General features: G+C 37.0%; 1 protein-coding gene across 2 annotated transcripts in view; it reads left to right on the top strand.

The window, feature by feature from the left end:
- Positions 1–19131, top strand: part of FSIP2 (fibrous sheath interacting protein 2) — a 99297-nt gene that overhangs the window by 47336 nt on the left and 32830 nt on the right. For both annotated transcript variants that reach the window (XM_023506926.2, XM_031944655.1), the window contains 2 exons: positions 5491–5527; positions 8668–18127. In XM_023506926.2, coding sequence (XP_023362694.2) covers positions 5491–5527; positions 8668–18127 — 9497 coding nt within the window. The remainder of the gene's footprint in view (positions 1–5490; positions 5528–8667; positions 18128–19131) is intronic.

The following is a 19131-nucleotide window of genomic DNA, read 5'->3' as shown; positions in this document are numbered from 1 at the left end:
GTCTCTAGGTTTTGGAGAAATGTTTAATGACAATTTTACTTGCTATACCGTCTTAAGAAAAACCTTTGCTAAAAGCAAATTAAAATAACAACAAAAAAAAGAATATATTAGTTCTCATGTTTCCTTAACAGTTACATGTCATTTTTCTTTACTTATCAATTAAAACTAACCACATTCTGGTGTTTCAGACAAAAAAATACCTGAAAGTTGACATATTAATTTATTGAAGTTACATCTTTAAACCATTCTATACATTTTCCTAATTTTTATAGTAGCCAAAGTTTTTCAAGTGAAAACTCTATTATAGCAAACTTGTACATTTCCCACTTTAACAAGAAGTGGGAAAGGGGAATCTTATTTTCTCAGTTCTAGGTTCTCAGACTTATAATTTAGATTTTGCAACATTTAGTCAGTAGCGCTATAAGATCTTAATACAAATATAAAATCTGAATAATACAATCTCAAGGCAACTCACAAATAGAAATTTTTTTTAAAAAAAGACTTAGTAGTTTATTGGGTACTCTCTATTTTTTTGTGGGCGGGGGGGTTGCAAGGTATTTGGGGTTAAGTGATTTGCACAGGGTCACACAGCTAGTAAGTGTTGTGTCTGAGGCTAGATTTGAACTCAGATTCTCTTGACCACAGGGCTGGTGCTCTGTCCACTATAGCACCATGTAGCTGCTCCACAAATAAGAGTATCTTAGAGGGTGTGTGCGCAACTTTTTCCCCTAGTCAATTATGATTATAATTATTTGTTTTAAAACAAAATATACCCCATTAAAAATACATACTTGAAAACTGTTAAATGTTTATTACATATGAACAGCTCAGTTTATAATCTAAGGGCATCTAGATAAAGAAATTATTTAATCTAACAGCATTTTTGATAGTGGTTTCTTACCACATTTTTGACACAATATCGTGTATTAAAATTTGAAACAAAACTTGTTACCAGTCAGATGACATCAATTCAGTCAAATGCATTTTCAAATTATCTTACACAGAAAACCATTAACCTTGTTACCTTTGGCATTTTATACTAATCACACCAAAAACCTTATATAGAGTTATCAAATATGTAACAATCATATCCAGTTAAATGAAAAAATACTAATTTATATAGTACTTACTGTGTGCTAGGTGCCATGTTGAGAATTTCACAATCATTATATCATTTGATCCTTACAACAAGCCTTGCAGGTGGGTTTGATTATTATTTTCCTCTTTATATATCAGGAAACTAAGATAGAGATAAGTGACTTGCTTAAGATCACACAGATAATTAATTTCTGAGACACAAGTGTAGCTCATGTTTTCCTGCATTTTTCCAACTTTTTTTTTTTTTTTTTTTTTTTTTTTGCATTTGATGCCACAATATGAGATCACATTTCACCACATCATAATTTAGTTACAGGACAAATTTCAACCAAATCAAATCTAGATGTACATTAAAATCTCAATTTTCCAGAGCTTTAAGTCACCTTAGTTTTAAGATTTAGAGCTCAGAGTTAACAATTAGCTTATTGGTTCATGGTAACATTTTTACCTTTCCATAGACTTTATTTTCTTTCAAAAAAAAATCAACCTGTTAACTCCCACTCCAAGGCTACTAATTGCCAAGGCCATACATACCAATCTGACCCCAATAGACATGGAGACGAAACTGATGTTAGGGTGCCAAACAACCTTTCTTTATTAATGTTCTCAGCAGGAAGCAAGAGCATGTGTCCCCCTCTCCCTGAATCTCTCGACTTCTCTCCACATCCTTCTGCCTAAGATAAAGCTCCCTATTTATATTGACTCTCTTCTGGGATTACCCCATGCCTAGCCCATTCAGCACTGCGTAGGTGGATCTGCAGATGGGAGACACCTGGAGTTAGTGCTGCCTTCTAAGAAAAGATCTAACACCTGTAAGACACAGCCTCCTGCCTCAGAGGACAAGCCCTCTTCTACCTCCTGGGTCCCCCCTACCAGCTGACATGGCATCCATGGCAATTCTCAGAAGGAAAGTCTCTAACATCAACCAAAGAGCCAAATCACTTTCTTTCATGTTCATAACCTGGCCTCATTCTTTCTCTCCCTGACACTTTGCAGTTTTAACCTTGAGCAAAAGATAAGGAGAGTTTCTAAGTGACAGCCTTGCATTCCTATCCCCTTGCTTTGAAGCTCATGAGATTCTAAATTTGGTTCTCAAAGTATGGTATAGAGAATCCTGGGGATCTCTGAAACCCTTTTAGAGGTTCTACAAATTCAAAAATAGTTTTTATTTCCAATATGGTAAATGTTTATAAATATAACCCAGATAAAAAACGCTTTGGAGAGATCCTCAATAATTTTTAATAGGATAAAGATACCGAAAATAAAAGACTGGAGAATATGCCCCTAGAGTGGCCTTTCAGTAGCAGAGCATTATATTTCCTAACCATATCCCAAACTATCTAAATAACTAATCTTTATTTTATAGAATTCCTCCTTTGCTATTTAGCATAAATTTTGCACAACCCCAATTAACTGCAATACTGTTATCTTTTTAGGTTCCTAAGCACTTAAACATGATTTCTTTCTAATTTTCTTTAGTGACTTTGCTTCCAGTTTACCTAAACAATTAATTCTGTTTGAAAATTCTACTTCAGCCTCCCCAAAAGACATTCCCAATTCATAGTCACCTTCCCTCTTCCCATCACTAAATATATCTCTTCAGGGGATAGCCACACAGATCATAGTCCACTAGCATATTGTGGGCTCCTCAAGTAGCACCAGTCTCATTAAAACTTGCTACTCTTATATCTCAATCCCCACCACCCATTTATTTTTGAGATGACCATTGCCAATCTCAGATAAATTCATTTTAATGAATGGGAAGTTGAATGTTCAAGTGAATACAAGCTCCCTGGTGGTGAGAAACCAGAGGGTGTAGACTGTTGTGTAGCATGCTGAGGGTAGGCTCAGGCTCAGCCCCGGCTCTGAAAGACAGCTTGACCTCATCTAAGCTGAGTCTCTTTGGGAGCAGGGAAGGATTAGTACTTTTTCCTGTTTGGAATGCTTAGCAGTATAGAGTGAGAGGACTTCAGCTAAGCTATCTAGAACTAGGGTGTAGCTTAAAGACCATGGTCAGAAATGCAGATTTGGTTTATTCAATAACAAAGAACCTATAATTTTGAAGAAAGATAAGAAGCAATCAAATGGTGGTCTATTCGAATGACAGTAGGGAAGAAGATTAGAAGGCTGCAAGCAAAGAGCTCCATAAGAAGTCTGGAATGAGTTAAGAGGAGTAGTCATCTACAAAAGATACACCTAGGAATGAGTAGTGGGACGTGGCAAGAAGTAGAAGTTTCAGCATTATTCTAAGTATGTGGACTTGAGGTAAAGCAGGAATGGGATGTTGCCAATAAAAATAGGAAGACTAGATGATAGGATCTTAGATCTAGAAGATGAAGGAATTCCAGAAGTCATTTAGTCTAATCTCCTCATTTTATAGAGGAGGGAACTAAGGTCCAGGGAGAAGAGATTTGCCCAAGATCACACTGGTAATAAGCAACAGAGATAGGATTTGAACCCAGATCCTCTGACACCAGAACTAATATTCTTTCACTGTATCATATGGGCTCCTTGGCAAAACATAGATCAGTGGGAAGAGCAAAAGTATGGTCTTTGCCAAACGAGTTTATTTTCTCATCTTTAAATTGGGTATAATAATAGCATCTGTCTCCCAAAATTGTTGTAAGGATAAGAGGAGATATTTGTAAAAAAAAAAAAAAAACAAAAAAAGTGTCTGTGCCTGATACTTAGTAGGTGCTTGTTTAAACTAATAAAATGCTTGTTTAAAAAAATCAGGGAGAGAGGTAGCTTGCAAACAATGAGAAATGGGGGCATGTGCTGAAGGCATGGAGAAGACAAGCACAAAGGTTGGTTTATGGTTATATACACATTTATAGATAACTGCAAGGAAATCCCTCTCCCCTTTGAAATTCTTGGAGTGTTGTGATAAAAATCTGCAATAAAGAAAACTGAGACACAAAGTTCCAAGCATGATCAATTTATTCTCAAGACTAGCCATTGCTAATAAAAGGAATCCAAGGCTTCTTAGGAGCCAAAGATTAACTGAGGGGTTTACAGAGAACATTTTTAGAGTCAACAAAGAGGAACAAATCAAAATGCATATTCATGAGATTCATGCATATTAATAGTATTCAGAATAGGGAAGCAGGTTGATTTGTAACATTAAGGTTGTGGGCATTCCCAATTCCATTTTTTGTTAATGAATATTCTTAATATTTATTTCATTTTATGTTATATATCATAATATAATATAATTATAATGAATTTCTTATTTAAATAAATATTGTTAATAAATAAATCCCAATTTAATTAAATCAAAGCTCAGTTTCTTCATTGGCTTGGGCAACTATGATTAGTGAAGCAACTCACTGATTACAAGAGTATGATGGGGTATTTTACAAGTTTTCATGACTCAAGTGAAGAATTAACTCACATACAAAAAAACAGGGAGTTTAACTCACACAGAAAGGGGGAAGTCTTATAAAACAAGGGTCTTGGGCTCACAAGTAACAACTTACTAATAAAAGCTAGCTTAATTAAGTTTAATCATTCATATGGCCTTAGCTAAAAAAAAAAAAAAAAAAAAAAAGCAAGTCTGATTATGTTGACTGAATATAATTCCCAATGTGCATTTCTCAGGAATTTGGTGTAAAAGAGCATATCAGCATATTTAATCCTACAGGCAATGAGGAGTCCCCAGAGCTCCTTATACAAGGGAGTGACCAGGTCAGATGGACTTTAGGAACATCACTTTGCTCTCTGCGTGGAGGATGGCAAGGAGAAAGAAGAGTCAAGTCAAGGAGACCAAATAGGAGGCAGTAAAGTGATACAAGGGAGGGAGGGAGAAGAGCCTACATTGGCCCTAGCACAGAAAGTCACCTGGCACATGTGCTCAGATCTGAGAAAGTTAAGAATCAGATCATAACTCAGAGACTGGAAATCAACTGGAAAATCTTATCAAAAAAGGAAGCTTATACTTCCTAGGCAAGTCACTTAACCCCAGTTACCTCACCAAAACAAACAAACAAAATTGGATACAAGGTAAGAGTTGTCGCATTCATCAAATGCTATGATGGAACCCCATGGAATTTAAGGGAATATCTTATCCCTATGGTAAACCACTTGTGTGTGTTCCCCACAACTCTCCACAGACCTGGTTAAGGAGAGCCAGGGTGTGGCAGTGGCAGGCTAGTCAGATGCCCCATACTACTTATGCAGTGACTTGAACAACAGTTGTCTACCACAGAGACCCAAATCTACTTGACAGGACAAGGGGGACCCTGAAAAATATTTCTCTTTGTGAATTTCTAACACCCTTCCAAATATAGAGACAAGCCATTGATTTGGCAGTGAGGACTTTGGAAGGAAGATGTCTTAAGTTTTTGTCACTGAAGCAAAAAACTCAACATTGATCCTTTGTTTGCTTTTCAGGCAACATCATCTCCTGCAAAATGGCCTACAAGAAAAAGTACGTATGAAAGGATGTGTAGAAAAAACAAGGTGGCAATTTGATTTTCTATTGGGTTGTACTATAAAAAGCAATGCAGCAGATCACCTTATCCAAACAGTCATTTAGTCTTCCTTTTGTCAGCTATCACTCTGGTCTCTCTCCCTCTGTTCACAGCAACTGTTTGTTGCCGGAAAGAGATGAGGTTTGTCTGCAGAGAACCAATAGCATGTCCAGGAAAGACAGAAAAAGGAAGCTTCTACCTTCCTATGGGGACTCTAGGAAGGTTTAAAGGACCTAACAAGTCACCAGATGTCCCAAGCCAAACCAACTTCATGTCTTTGCAGACTGTAACAGGTCCTTAGTGGATATCAGCCTATCCTGGGGAATTCCTTAACAAATGGGCTGGGATGTCCAGGTCTACTCTAGTGTCAGGTTTCAGAGAGGTATGGGTAAGACTGTCGAGACAAGTCAACTAATAATGGAAACCATGTCACACTTGGCATCACAAGACCTGGGTTCCAGGCCCATCTCTGTCATGTCTATGACATGTGACTGGTAGGCTGTTGACCCAACTCTCTGAGCTTCAGTTTCCTCTTTTATAAAATAAGAGGACTAGATAAAATTATTTTTAAGGTTCCTTCCAGTGCTGATATTGAGAGCCTATGAGAACAAGGGTCAGATTTCACTGTGATGCAAGTCCTGATCTTTGTCCTTGTGGGGGTGATGGGATTTCTTGAAGAATCTATCTTCTGTCTCATTTTAGGCAGTCATTCATTTCCCCCTGTAGCTAAAAGTCATTGTGCAAGCTTGGGCTTTAGATTCTTTCTTGAAGCTTATATCTCTCCTATCATCTATAATCAAAGTAAGCCACAGACAGCAAGATGTTCTCAGGCACCCACTCTCTCCACTGTTATTTGACTAGAAATACTAGCAAAAGAAATCAATGGCTTAATGTTTGGCAAAGCGGACACAAAATAATTCCTCTTTAACGATGACATGATGCTTCACAAATCCTTGGAAATCAGCAAAGAAGCTAGTTGAGGCCATTAATAGCTTCAGCAAAGTTGCTAGCTTTTACAAAACCCCACAAAAATCAAGAATATTTCTATGTAATAACAGAATCTAAGAGGAATTAATATATAAAAGAAAGTCACGTTCCAAATAACTACAAAATGCCTAGATGTTTTTGGAGTCTTAAAAGCACCCCACCCCCCAAATGGACTTTCAGCATCGGGATTTATGAACATCAAAAGTATATGCAGATAGGTTAGTACAGGGCCATAGAGCAGAATTTCAGTTGGGGAATTTATTTTATCTCAGGATTCCTTGGTACTAAATATGCCACTTCAACTACCAAAATCTAGACTAGCTCTTTCTTTTCCTTAACAATCAAGCAGTATGTATTTTCTTTCTATTCTTCCCCTGCTGCTATAGCTGGACCACACTGAGCTAAGTCTCTCTGGCTACTAAGCAAGCATCCTCCCCCAAACTGCAGCCCTGCCTTAGCTTCCCCTGGCTAGAAGGGAACTAGGAAAGTTCTTAGTCCTCAGCTTCTACTAAACTAATTTTCCCCCCTACCTTCCATTCAGAAACACATGAATAGCTTTTTCATCTGTTGTTTGACTCAGAGGTATCTAGGCTAGTTCAGATACATCTATAGATATGTATGAGTAGATAGAGATACAGATGTGGATATAAACAGGTGTCTATGTATTAGTATGTATGTATTTAAGTATGGAGGTATGTATATATATATATATATATATATATATATATATATATATATATATAAGTACATATGTATTTAAAATAAGTATCTATAAATATGCCTCTCTAGATACCTAGGAGTATATGTGTCTAGATAGGTATATGTGTACAGAACCACGTGGTACAGGTAGGCAGAAGGCTGCCAAATAACCTGTCCACAGAGGCTACTGAACTCTCTCTAGTAGGTCCTCTCTTATCTCAACCAGATAGGCTTGTAGCTGCAAGTCACATGAGTGTATGGGACATCTCTGTGATGGCCAGAAGCTTTCTCAATATGCTAGAATACATAAATTGAAAAGGAATGCCACCTTCATTCATACCTTCCAGGGAAATTGAGATTGTGGCTCTGAGAAGCATTGCCCAGGCCAAGTGTCCTGTTTTCTTTCTTGACAAATCTTTTTTCCCATTAAAAAAAACATGGCAGAGATGCCCAATTCATTTTTCCCCATTCTTTTGCCTTTAGAAGGACCCAATAAAAAAAAAATCACAGTTTTTACACAGAACAGTGAAAAAATTCAGGTTTTTTTATAGGTCTGGAGATGGAGGATCTTTATTTTTTTTATACACAGTGTCCCAAAAGTTATAGGGGAATTTTAAGATTTAATAGTTTAAAACATTGTTAAGACTTTTGGGTTACCATATTAATGACAATATTAATGATAGTCAACATTTATATAGCACTTCAAGGTTTACAAAGCACTTAACAAATATTATCTCATTTGCAACAAACCTGATTAAGGCTGCTGCTATTCCCATTTTAAAGATAAAGAAACTAAGGCAGACAGAGGTCAAGTGATTTACTCAAGATAATACTACTACTACTACTATGTGAGGACATATTTGAATGAGGGTCTTCCTGATTCCAGTTCTAATGCTACATCCACTGTGCCACCAGCTGCATTAATTATGATTCAGTAAACATTGCATCTTCTAAGTGCAAGATACTTTGTGCACTTATAGTATTTTTCAGTAATATGAATGAATTGTAATTTCTCCTGTTTGAACACCTCCTTCACCCTTACAGTTTACAACTTTCTCACACTTTGGTAGATGATTTCCCAAATGGCTTGTAGCTCAAATCTATCATCAAGCCAGAACTCAGACCGAGTTATCAGACTTTCAAGTTCAGTAGCCTTTCTAGTATGCCATAAATTGGAAATCATAGATTACTTAACAGTGAGGTTCATTTCATAAAATGCAAGTGCAACTAACTTGAGTCCAGGCTCCAGAGTTCCTCTCTTGTGAGAGAGACTACATCCTTTTCTATACTGTGAATTTATTTTAGCTTCTTCTAGCGTGCCTTCTGTGATAGAGTGTGCAAGGTAAGTCACTTTATGGACATGAAGCCCATGAATGTTTTAATTCTCTATCCATCCCCATCTACTTTACAGATATCTGCTGAGGAATTAAATGCCATACTTCAGAATGTAATGACCTGGGTTGTGGCGACAGTGACCAGTATTTTATATCCAGCCATCACAATGTATGAAGAAAGGTTGCGTACAAATATATATCCTCTGTCTGATGATTCGGTACTCTCATCGGGTAGCTCAAGTTTCTGTAGTACTTGCAGTGACGAATTTGCATACAGAGCTTATTCTGCAGCCACAGCTAAAAAATACAGCTGTACAGATCTCACCTCAAAGCCAGTAAACTTACCTCCGGTGCCAGAAGGGCAACCCATGGCCAAACAAATATCAAGAGCTACCCAAATTGAAACCACCATCTTGAAAGGAACATATGCCAGCAAGAAGGGACAGACAGTAACTCAATTTAAGATGGGAATGAGCTATGATGTTCCCAGGGTAAGGAGCTGTAAGTCTGACAGTCAACTTTTAACTACAGTTGAAATATGTGGAAAGAAAGATGCTACTACAGAAACAGAAGAATTACCTACTGAATCCCCAGAAGAAAAAGAAAAAGAAAAAGAAAAAGAAAAAGAAAAAGAAAAAGAAAAAGAAAAAGAGAAAGAAAAAGAAAAAGAAAAAGAGAAAGAAAAAGAAAAAGAAAAAGAGAAAGAAAAAGAAAAAGAAAAAGAAAAAGAAAAAGAAAAAGAGAAAGAAAAAGAAAAAGCTCCTACTGAGATCCTAGAGATGCAAGAGTTAAAAAATGTTTTTGTTAATTTTAAATGTCACCTAAAAGAAGAAACAGAATTGATTTTGGAAAACATTTTTCAAGAAATACTATCTGATTTAGCTCAAGCAATTCCCTCCCTCTCTGCTGTTACAGCTGAGGTTTTTATTGACCAACTTGAAAGTGAGAAAGAGGCTATGCTCTCCAATGTGGATGTCTGCTCAGCAGCTGCAGATATTGTTGAAAACATGCTTGAAAAGCTACAGTCTGCAGTTGAAAAAAAATGCATTGAGATCTTTTCACAAGAAGACTTGTCACTCACCTTCAAGTCATCTTTATCTTCCAGTGAAGAAGAGTTTGTTAGCAAACCAGAAAAGCCTTTTAAAGCAACAGTCTATGAATCTCTGGAACCAATGGGTGACATTGCAGAGGACATGGTCCATGTTATTTTAGAAAAGTTGATGACATTTACAGCTTCCAAGAAAACTGACTTGTCTCAGCAAAAAGAAACAAAATCAACAGAAATTACTATTGAGAAACTACATATTACAAAGTCACCTAAAATATATAGTGAAGCATCCACCCAAGTCAGTACTAGCACAGTGGCCAAGCCTAAGCCTCTGTCTGTTCACAGTATTGATTCCGATGTTGCTAGTGTAATTGTAAAAGAAGAAATCCAGAACTTAGTGGCGAGCATTTTTTCACAATGTTCTGTGATTGCTTATGTCGAAGAAGCAATCAGCACCATACTGGGTTATATACAAAATGAACTTGACAATGAGAAACTAATTGCAAATGAAGAAACCGTAACAGTCTTGCAGTTACTTGATAATATCTTCAATGAACTGAATAAGGAAAAAGAAGAAGAAGAGGAAGAAGAAGAGGAAGAAATAGTAGTAATAGAAGAGGAGGAGGAGGAGGAGGAAGAAGAAGAAGTAGTAGTAGAAGAAGAAGAGGAGGAGGAAGAAGTACAAGAAGTAAAGATAGACATGAGTCACAGTAAACGTTCCAGACTGAAAAGCCCTACTTTTCTTAAGGAAGAATATAGGCTCACAGGCACAACAGTGTCAAGGGGTGGCCCTAGGTCTGGAAAACCACTTCCACCTGTTAATGTTCCTGGCATGGTTTTTTATTCAGAAGATGACAATGCAGAAATAGACAAAATGGTGGAAAGTGTCCTTGTGTCATCTATCAGAGATCAGAAAGCACTAATGCGAGAACAGGCTATGAAAGAACAGTTTAAGAGAGAATTTTCCAGTCTTAGATACAAGAGAAAAGTCCCATCACCTAAAAAGCCTGCTTCTCGTGGCAGAGTAGCATTTCGTGACTGGGGATTACAGTCTGAATTACAAACTTCTTCAAGTGAAGACAAGATGGAAGAAGAAGTAAAGCCAAAAAAACAAGTGGTTGAAGACATAAAGCTAAAAAAACAAGTGTCAGGTTTCAGCCAGGATGAAAAACAGCAAATACAGAAAGCATCAGAAAATATTGTTGCAGACATTTTAACTGACATGCTCAAAGACATGCTAACCATGTCCCCTAGTCAGTTGAACTATGAAGATCTTGAAGAAACTTCATCTTTTTCCTCTGGAATGCCTCCTGAATTGTCCTCTGAAGAATGGATGGACCAAGTTAGGAACGAGATGTTCTCAACATCAGAAATCAATACAGTGGCTAATGATATGACAGATGCAGTGTTAAAAATACTTCAAACTGCTTCATCGTGTCAAATTTCAGAGGTTAACAAAGATTCCAGTACTACTACCTCACTTTATGAATCTTCTGTAGATGCTCCAGATACTCCCCCTGAGATCAAAGAAATATATGAAACTCCTCAAGCTACCCCAGATCTATCCGCAGAGCCACTGAAAGTATGGTTTGAAAGCGACAAAAAGATGAAATCCATATTTAATATAGATCAACTACAACCTCCCTGGCTTCACTCTTCAGCAGCTGAAGAAACACCTGAAACTGATATTAGTGATGAGATCATCAGCACAATCTTTAAAAAGCTGAAATTATTTGTTTTTCCAAAATTGCAAATGTGCTTTAAGCCAGAAAGCTCTGAAAAAACTTCAATTTTCAGGAGACCTCTAAGCAGAGACTCTTCTGCCCCTTCACACTTAAAACTGTTTTCACCCTTAAAGATTCGATCACAACTTAGTGCTTGTACAACCAAAGTTGTGAAGATTGTTCTTGGTGCTATTCGCACTCAACTGGAAATCATTAGGAAGAAAGCAAATGCTAGGAAGCCTGAGCATTCATTAACATTTGCAGAGGAAAGTGATTTTCCTGCCTCTGATAAAGAACTAGAATCCGTTGCATCAAATCTCAATGATGATGTTATGGCAACTTCTTTAGTAACATGCATTTGTGAGATGTTATCTGGTGGAAGTACTGATAGACATGATCATTCCTTTCCACCTGATGACTTTGTTGAAAAGGATTTTGTTGATGTACAAAGACAATCGACAAGTTGGCAAGTGAAAACTCCTTCTCAACGTCAAAAATGTCCAATTATTCCTTGTATTTTACATAAGGTATTTAGTGAGAAGAATGTCAATAAGGTAGTCAGATCTCAAGTATTAGAAAGAATTGGTAATACAGTATTTGAAATGTTGAACAAAATAATGGGAGAACCTCTGCTCCCTAGTTTGAGTCATGTACCTATTCACAAAGAGAGTAGTGAAGAGAGTTTGAGAGGAACCCCACCCCTGCCTCCTAATATTCAGGTAATTTCTACTGGGATTCTTGAAGACATTCTTGAAAAATTATGTTCTGAGATGGACCACAAACCCCACAACTCTGAAATTGGGAAAGTCTCAACTGATTTAGATGGGGATAATCTATATCCTACTGTAGTGGTAGAGGAAGTGGCCAAGTGCACAGATATGATGTCTTATATGTTATCTGATGCTATCCAGGAGGACAGTGAAGAGGTGCCTAGCCATAAGATGAAAAATGAGGCTCCTTCTAGGAGAGCAAGCCTACTAGGACTCCGTAGAAATAATCTGAAAATGGTGGCTTCAGATATTCTTAAAACTGTTTTTAACAAATTAGAGGGCTTTGCCAATTTAAATTTGTGGCCTGGTGGTACTACAAGAAGTGAAAACCATGACTGGATGTCATCACAAGCCAGTACATCAACCAAAGGGGAAACTTGTGATGATCACCTACAGTCCACTCTACAGATAAATGCAAAAAAGGTGTCAAGTGCCATTTTGAAGGCTATTCGGGTAGAATTAAATGGAAAACCATCAGATTCCGAGACAAAAGACAATAATCCGACGCAAGAAAAAACGGTGATCAAAAATCTGGTCGATTTAATTTTAGATGCTGTATCTCCAGAAATATTTCAAGAATCTGAATCAGAAGAGAGAGGTATTGAATATTACCGATATAAGCCAGTCTATGGCAATTTTCTTCCTGGAGGTGCTGAATCGGATGCATTTTTGAAAGACTCTGAACAAGCAGAGGAAGAGGGAAAGCCACCAGGTAACAAGGATAAGGAGGATACTGTTAAGCAAAGGGCTTTAGAAAAAACCTTAAAAAAGATTGAAGTGGAACTGAAAGAACCACAGAAGTCACCTGTAGTGCCAATCATACGAAATGTTTTAAATGAAATTTTCCAAAATGCTTTAGTTAATCAACTCAGTGTAGTTCCTTTCTCCCGTTCATGTGGCATTTCTCAGTCTGAAGAACAACCTATCACTAAAACATTCATTCATTTCATGGATAAAACTACGGACACTTTGGTGTCTGAAGCAGATGTAACTATTGTTGTAGATGACATTATTAAGACTGTATTTCAAAAGCTTTATTCTGCTGCCAAAGCAGATATAAATACAAACAAAAGTAGGTATAAAACTATCACACTTTCAGCCAATGCACCTTTTCATGAACAAAGTAATCGAAGAAAGACATCTGTGTATCCTACAGTACTTAACAGAGAATCACATCGATTGCCTTCCTCGTTCAATGTTGAGAAACTGACTAAAATCAATGTAGTGGAAGATATCGTACAAACAGTCATGAGCAATTTGGAATCTTTTGCCACTTCTAAAGTCAAATCTCTCTTTTATCCTCCAGTTGGCTTTACCACCTCAAGGGCTTTACCTATACCCCAAGAATCTACTTCATTAAGCAAAGAGTTGTTATCTACAAAAGATGTCCATTCTTCCAATGAGCGAATTTCTTATCCCTCAGTGGATCTTAGTAGACCAGGAAATATGGCCTCAGCAGGTCATCTGCCTATCTCTAAACTAAATAAGTATGCAACAGAAGTGGCTAGGAAAATATTGCAGGGAATCAAACAAGAGCTAGACAAAGAACTGGAAAGTCCTGTAGTAACTCAAAACATTGTCATATCTGAAAATATTGCAAGTCAGGTAGTTAATACTGTTTTAGATATTGTATCTACCAAAGGCAAATCTGATAAAAATAAATTGGAGAAAGACAGTAGTTCAGATCTGCAAGAAAGCATTGTAGAAAAAATGTTTAAAAAAACAGAATATCGAAAAGAACTTCAATTACAAATACAAGATATTATTGGCAATATTTTAAGTGACATTTGTGAAAAAAGACTGGATCAGAATCATGTTCCACTTTCCCCAGCCATTCTTCATCAGGATAATATAGAAGCTAAACACCCAGCAGCAAGCTCTGAAGTGTCAACTGAATGTACAAATGACAGTAGCACAAAACTTTCAATTCCTAAATCAGACGTTATTGTGATTGCTAATGATATAGTGAACATAGTCCTTCAGAAGCTCAGTTCTGCTGTTACAGTTGGCAGAAATATAAAGGAGCCCATTTCGGCACTAAAGTCCCTTTGTGATACAATTCCAAAAACAGAAGGTAAGCCTCCCACTTTCAGGGATGTAACAGGAGAAAAAATAGGAAGTGGTCCTTCCAACATTGGAAAGAAAAAGACCAAGGTCATAAAGATGAAATCTCGTGAGGCTGATGAGCAAATGCCAGTAGTAGCAAAAGCAGATGATGCCAGTCGATCTCTTTTGGACCCAAGTGAAGAAAGTGCTGACTATATTACTAAAAACATTCTGACTAGATTGGAATCTTTTGCCACAGAAAGAGCAGACTCCTTGATTAGCGTTGATTCACAGATGAAAGAAAAATCCTTTATTGTCACTGAAGTTTCCAATCCCCTACAGGACGAAGGTCACTTTCTTGTACCAGGCCAAGTCCAGCCAAATATGAAGGCCTTAAAATTAACTACACCCAAGACTCTTCTTGGCCAGAATCTCAGAGATACTTCACTAGCCAGTTATAAGAAAAATACTGTATTTACAAGTCACCTGTCACAAACTAATCTTAGGGACTATGCTGATGTAATTGCTAAAACTGTACTAAAAATTATCAAAACTGATTTAGACACAGAGATTCAAAAGATGTCTCGTCCAAATAATGTTTCAATTCAAGAAAATATCATAGCAAGTGAAATTGTAAAGAACCTTTTAAAGACATTTCGTGATAAAAGATCTTTAAAAGAAGGGTCATCCTTATCAAAGCTCCAAATAGCTATGCAAAATGAAATGCTATTGGAAGAAAAACAGGATAAAAACACTAAAATATCTCTTCTTTCAAAGTATCCATTGAAACAAAGCTCATTGAGTTCTGAAGATGAAAATCAGAGAACAGTTTTGGAGGAAATATTTATGAGAAATGGTGAGTCCAGACAGGAAGAAACTGCCTCAATATTCAGCACAGTTGAAGATGTTTTAAATAAGGTGAATCAACGGATAATAGAAGACAGTGGCAATTTGCCTCCTTTTAATGAACTCTCTCACTTTATGTCTGAATCAAAAATGAAAACACCTAATAGGGCTCCCAAAAAATCTTTTCAGTCCAATATTACTATGGTAGCAAATGACATAGTTGATAGTGTACTTAGCAAAATGTACTCTCTGGTTGTGACATCTATATATGAGAATAGTGAAACAGAGAGAGAACCAACTGGAACTGGTGATAAAAACATATCGGTGACAAAACCACCATATTTCAGTATATCTAAACTGTCAGAAAAAAGGATTGAACCTTCTCAGGCCTTAATGCCTCAAACTTATCCTCATTCAAGTGTTAAAAACATGTTAGAAGACACTTTATTGCACTGTTCTCCACTGAGAATGGGCGAAGATCTGGTGCAAATGGTTCTTAATAAGATGATATCTTTTGCTTCCTTGAACCTAGAAGAGTACTCTTCCTCTGATGTTCCATCTGATGGCATCCCATCTTCCCGGCAACATGTGGCTAAAATCAGCCCCAAGTCAGGCCTTAGGAACAGTTTAAGAACAAGCTTGAAGCTCAACTCAGTACAGAAATGTAAGACAAAATCCCAGGCAATATCTGGTAATTCTAAAGGGAAGGGGAAGGCCAAAATACCCGTAGAAGAGAAAATTCCATCGAGAGGAAGTCGTTCCAAGTCTCTCCTTAGCCTTTCACATACGTTATCGACAGGAGATGTGATAAACTCCCCTCTGCCAGCAAAGTTGCCTATATGTGAGTTAAAAACCTATGCCAAAGATATAGTGAGTAACATCCTGGAAAGCATTGTAAATGAATTCCATAGGGTGAAGCGTGGTAAAATTATGGTTGATATAGGAAGTTTACAAAATTCTAACCAAATCACAGCAGCAAGTGAACTAGTTAATACAGTTTTACAAGGATTGTATGCCTCTGATTCAGATAACTTCACTTATCAGGTTAAATCTGCACACTTGGAAGATGTCAAATTTCCAGAAAGGAAGTTAGGTACAGAGTCTTTTTCCAAACCTCAGGCCTGTTTTTTCTTGGAAAATGTTTCTTCACAGCTAGAACAAATTTTTCCTAAAGAAGGAATTTTTAAGAAAATGTTTGATAAATGGCAAACAGAATCAAATGACATGGAAAATGAAAAATATAAGCTACTAATGGTCGCTGAAAATGTCTTGAGTGAAATTTTAATAAAAGTGAAAGAGTTAGAATGCTCTGTTTCCCTCCTAAAGATGCCCCCTATTGAGGCTTGTGAAAGTATTTTCTGTAATAATTTTAAAAGAACACCTGCTAGCGCTGATGATTCCAAAGCACAAATTAATTTATTTGGCCGAGAAATTGTTGAAATTCTATTTGAAAAGTTACAATTGTGTTTTTTGACTGAGATGCCCATTCCTGATAGTAGGGAAACTCTAGCAAGAAAAAAAGAGCAGATTAATTCTAAGACTAAATATTTTTTCCCAGCTGGACAGCTCTTGAGCAATGTACCTTCATACAATACAAAACTGAAGGATCAGATCTCTTTGAGTTCTAACAGAAGAATTATTAGAGAGATTATTGAGAACGTGTTACATACCTTGGAAGCATTTGTAGATCTGCAATTTAAGCATATCTCTAAATACGAATTTTCTGAAATTATGAAAATACCTATTGAAACTTTTTATCCTGCCCAGCAGAGACCACTAAATAGGAGAATATTGCCCAAATTACAACCACTGAATGATTTTTCCGATGAATCAAAATTAAATAGTATGATCACAAAGGAAAACATACAGAAAACCCTTTTTCAGGTGCATTCATTCCATTCAGAACTGCGTACTTATGCAATTAATGCTGTTAGAGATATGCTAAATATAATTAAGTGCAAGTTAGACAAAGAAATCAGCCGAATGGAACCATCTCCAACTAACATCTTAGAAGAAAACATAGTAGCAAGTGAAATCATTAGTAATCTAATGAACCAGTGTATTCATTTCAGTGATTCTGTGCTTGAAAATATACCTAAGGAAAGCCCAGTTAGAGGAGCTGAAAATACTTACACTGTTCACCGAGTTGAAGTGGAGACTACAATGAAAACATCCAATAGCAAGTTAAAAGGAGTCCCTCTTCGGGAAAGTCTTCCACCTTTTCAAGTGCCTGGTACAGTGATTGCCTCAGAGGAAGATCTAGGACAATATAATAGCAATTCATCTAATCGTCCCTCCTCATATGGCAGATACTCTGCAGGAGACATCTCTCAAACTCCAGGCACATCGGGCAGGCCTGAATCAGAACCAGGACCAAGTTCTAGTATAAGAGAAGAAAGAGAGACTTCCTCAAGGAGATGCAATTTTAACTATTTTGAACAAGATCTCACACAACAAGAGAGTTCTGTTCCAGAAGGGAGTGTCTTACAAAAATTGTTCAAGAAAAACAGTGACCACAGTGATGTGGCATTTAAAGAAATTGTGCCATTTATGGGCCTGGAAGAGAATGAGGAGGAACCAAGACCATTTCACTATGGGCAACGAAGACCAGATAATAAACCAAAGAATATCTATACAACTGTTAGTCCACTAAAAATATGTCTTGCTGCTGAAAATATTGTCAACACTGTCCTGTCTTGTTATGGCCTGGGGACAGAGGAACATGCAACAGGAAGCAATGTGGAGACAATCAAACCATTTTTCATATCAAAATCACAATCATCATCCAGTCTTTCCTTAGAATCTATAGAGCAAAAGAACGAGAGAAGTAGTTTGCTTAGAACATGGGAAAAAAGACTCCAACATGCCAGTGAAAAAGAAGCCAAAACTCATGAAAATCCAATGTCTCATGGAAATGAAGATTATACTTTACTTGAAAAGTGGGAAAACAAAACCTTTCCAAAGACAGATAAAATTGAACCCTTAAAAACAATTGAAGTCTTTGCTTTTATTGATTATGAACTGGGTCCATCTGAAATCAACCGAATAGCAAGACATGTTACCGTGTCTATTGTCACATATTTCAAGAATCTCCAAAGAGGAGGTAAGTTATTGTCTTATTCAACAAACTGACAAAAAAACCCATAACCACATTGGGGTGGGGGGTGGGGGAGGAGGAGGAAGCTAACTTTTTTTCTGACAAAAAAAAATTCATTTATTTAGCACTCCAGGGTTAGTACTATGTGCTAATTGGAGATACAAAAAAAGACAAAAGCAAATCCTATCCCCAAGGAGTTCACATTTTAATAGGTAAATAATCAAGTACATGAACATACAACTAGGTAGAGAATAGAGGGAAGATAATCTTAAAAGAGGAAGGTACTAGCAGCTAGTTGAACTGGGAGACTTATAAAAAGTGGGATTTGAGCTGAGTCTTAAAGGAAGACAGAGAAACTAAAAAATTCGGGTGTATTTCTCCATAAGTAAGGAGAGCATTCCCAGGCCAGGGCTGGGGGAAGGAATACCTCAAAGGTACAGAAATAGGAGAAGGAATGTTATGAGTAAAGAATAGCAAGTAAGGCCAATGTAGCTGGAAATGGACATGATTGAAGATAGACAGTGTGCGTGTGATAGTAGAGATAATCTGTTGGAAAAGATGTGAGGGAATGGGATCAAGGCTCTCTGTAGAGCAGTTAAGTCTTAGTCTTATCAAGGAGAACTGCCACTTCTACATCCAACACCGAAGTGAAGGAGATAGAGGGGAAGGAAGTATGTTGAAGTGATATGAAATAAAGAAGCAAAGATAGAGCTCTGGCCTCAGCTGAAATGGTAGGGAAGGGATAGATACCACTGGGACACTTGAAGAGAAATGAAAAGTTTTAGAAAAGCTACTGTGGAGAGCAAGATGGCAAATCAGGGAGAAAAAGGACGAACTACTTTGCTGTAGTAAGGGCCTAGTTGAAGTTAGATAAAAATTTGTAGCAGATAATAGATATTATAATTAGATAATATGAATTTTGTGTAATCACCATGATTTCCTCCAGCTCCATTCAGCAGCACATAAATATCAGTAAAGCAGGTAGATGATAAAAATAATCTGGGATTGAG

The sequence above is a fragment of the Sarcophilus harrisii genome, chromosome X (genome assembly GCF_902635505.1).
Source record: "Sarcophilus harrisii chromosome X, mSarHar1.11, whole genome shotgun sequence".
Classification (NCBI taxonomy): Eukaryota; Metazoa; Chordata; class Mammalia; order Dasyuromorphia; family Dasyuridae; genus Sarcophilus; species Sarcophilus harrisii.
The sequence above is the reverse complement of the archived record's forward strand: the minus strand, read 5'-3'. Positions and strand labels throughout refer to the sequence as shown.